The sequence below is a fragment of the Rhincodon typus genome, chromosome 49 (assembly GCF_021869965.1).
Source record: "Rhincodon typus isolate 14 chromosome 49, sRhiTyp1.1, whole genome shotgun sequence".
Lineage (NCBI taxonomy): Eukaryota > Metazoa > Chordata > Chondrichthyes > Orectolobiformes > Rhincodontidae > Rhincodon > Rhincodon typus.
The window spans coordinates 3,921,837-3,923,687 of record NC_063380.1 but is presented as its reverse complement, the minus strand read 5'-3'; the positions used below and the strand labels follow the sequence as shown (position 1 = coordinate 3,923,687).

Genomic DNA, 1,851 nt, shown 5'->3' with positions numbered 1-1,851 from the left:
AAGGGAGGGGGGTGGCTGTGTGTTGGGTGGTTTGTGTGTGTAATAGGGCCTGTGTCCCACCGCTTGCTTGCTCTCTGTGTGTGTATGTGTGCGTGCGTGTGTGTGTGTTACAGAGTCACCGCTCATTACCGTGTTCCAATTTCCTCACCCTCAACCCCTAACCCCGGCAGGTCCAGGAGTCCGCAGCTCGCCCCTGCAGCGCCTCCCAGGGGCAGCCCCTCGCCCCGCCCCACTGCCAGGCTGGAGGCGGCTCCTCGGGGCACCTCTCCCACCCGCGGGAGGCATGCCGGCTCCCCGCAGAAGGCCAGGACCAGGAGCGCCAGCGGGAGCTCCGGGCGCGGAGCGGGCAGGAGTAAGCGGGAGGTGAGTGCAGCGGGGCTTCGGGAGGGGGAGGAGGAGAGGGGGTGGTTAGGAGGTCATTAGAGGGGTTGAGGGGGGCATAGAGTTCAGTGGGCTGTGGGAGGGGGATTAAATGGGTGGAGAGAGTCAGTGAACGGGACGTGGTTCAAGTTTCCCTGCACGGCTTCCCCTCCGCCCCATGCAGTGAAGGTATTCCTCCATCTCCATCTGAAACTGGGGACTCCACCCACCCGAAACCCCCACCCCTCAATTCCGAAACCGAGACCCACCCGCTCCCCTCGTCCTAGATTTCCCCCACGAAGTGGGGTAAACACCACCCCTCAGCATCCGCCACGTCCAGTTCCCACACTGCAGGATCTTCTACATCTCAGCGAGGTCACCTCTCGTTCTACCAAGTTCCGACGGCTACAGGTACACCCCCCCACCGACCCCGACCTGCGTGACCACCTCCTCCTCCTAAGACAAACCCCCCATCACCACCACCACACGGTCCCGGGAATCGAACCCCCGCCCTGCGGGGAAGGAGGCCAGGGCCTGACGCTCCGAGCGACGGTCTGCCCATGCGGCCGCAGGCAGACCTACGTCTGCCCCCTTTTCCCGGCTCCATTCCCCGGGCGTCGCTCTCCCCTTTCCAACCACCCCTGCTGCCTCTGCGTGCCGACCCGGGTCGCGGGTCTCCCAGATCCCTCTGCCTTCGTCGTACCCATGTTGGGGGAAGCGCGAGGGTTAAGTGCTGGTCGCCTCGTGTCCTCACGGCTGTTTCCCCTGTCTCTCTCTCTCTGTTTCTCCCCCAAACCACTCCCCCCACCTCCTCCAACACAGAGCTCCACCGACTATTCACCAGTCCAGAGACCCAGGCAGCAGGTAGCAACTTCAACTCCTCCGGCCAGGGAAGACGGCGGAGCGGAGTTGGCCCGCCGGACCTCAGAGGGAGCAGGGGTCCGGTCCCGTAGCCCCCTCCCTCCGGCCCGAGCGGCTACGGCGGCCCCCCACCACCCCAGGAGGGGCGACAGCGGAGGAGGAGGGGTGGCCTCCCCGTCCCGGCGGGCGGCCCAGAAGAAAGCTTCAGAGCCGCCCAAGCGTAGCCTGACCCCGAGGCGCGAGAGGTCGTCTTCGAGGAGGAGCGCCTCGCCCCCGAGGCCCAAGAGGTCGTCTCCCCGGCGGGGCAGGTCATCGCCAAGACAGGCCAAGCGCTCCCCGAGGAGGAGCCCCACCCCCAGGCGCCACAGGTCGAGCCGGAAGAGCGAGTCGCCGAGGGGCGCGGTCTCGGCGAGGCAGGCCAAGGCGTCGTTGAGGAGGAGCCCGTCGCCAAGGCGCCGGAGGTCATCGTCTCAGTGCCAGAGGTTGTCGCCGAGGAGGAGCGCGTCACCAAGGCGCCAGAGGTCGTCGCCGAGGAGAAGGAGTGTAACACCGAGGCGCCAGAGGTCATCACCGAGGAGGAGACCTCCACCGCCTTGGCGACGGTCACCTCCTCAGCGGCGCCTTGGCCTG

At 66.7% G+C, this 1,851-nt stretch overlaps 1 protein-coding gene across 1 annotated transcript in view; it reads left to right on the top strand.

The window, feature by feature from the left end:
* The first annotated feature begins 69 nt into the window (after positions 1 to 69).
* Positions 70 to 1,851, top strand: part of sona (SON DNA and RNA binding protein a) — an 8,340-nt gene continuing 6,558 nt past the window's right edge. The window contains exons 1-2 of the mRNA XM_048620911.1: positions 70 to 363; positions 1,183 to 1,823. Coding sequence (XP_048476868.1) covers positions 85 to 363; positions 1,183 to 1,823 — 920 coding nt within the window. The 5' untranslated portion in view covers positions 70 to 84. The remainder of the gene's footprint in view (positions 364 to 1,182; positions 1,824 to 1,851) is intronic.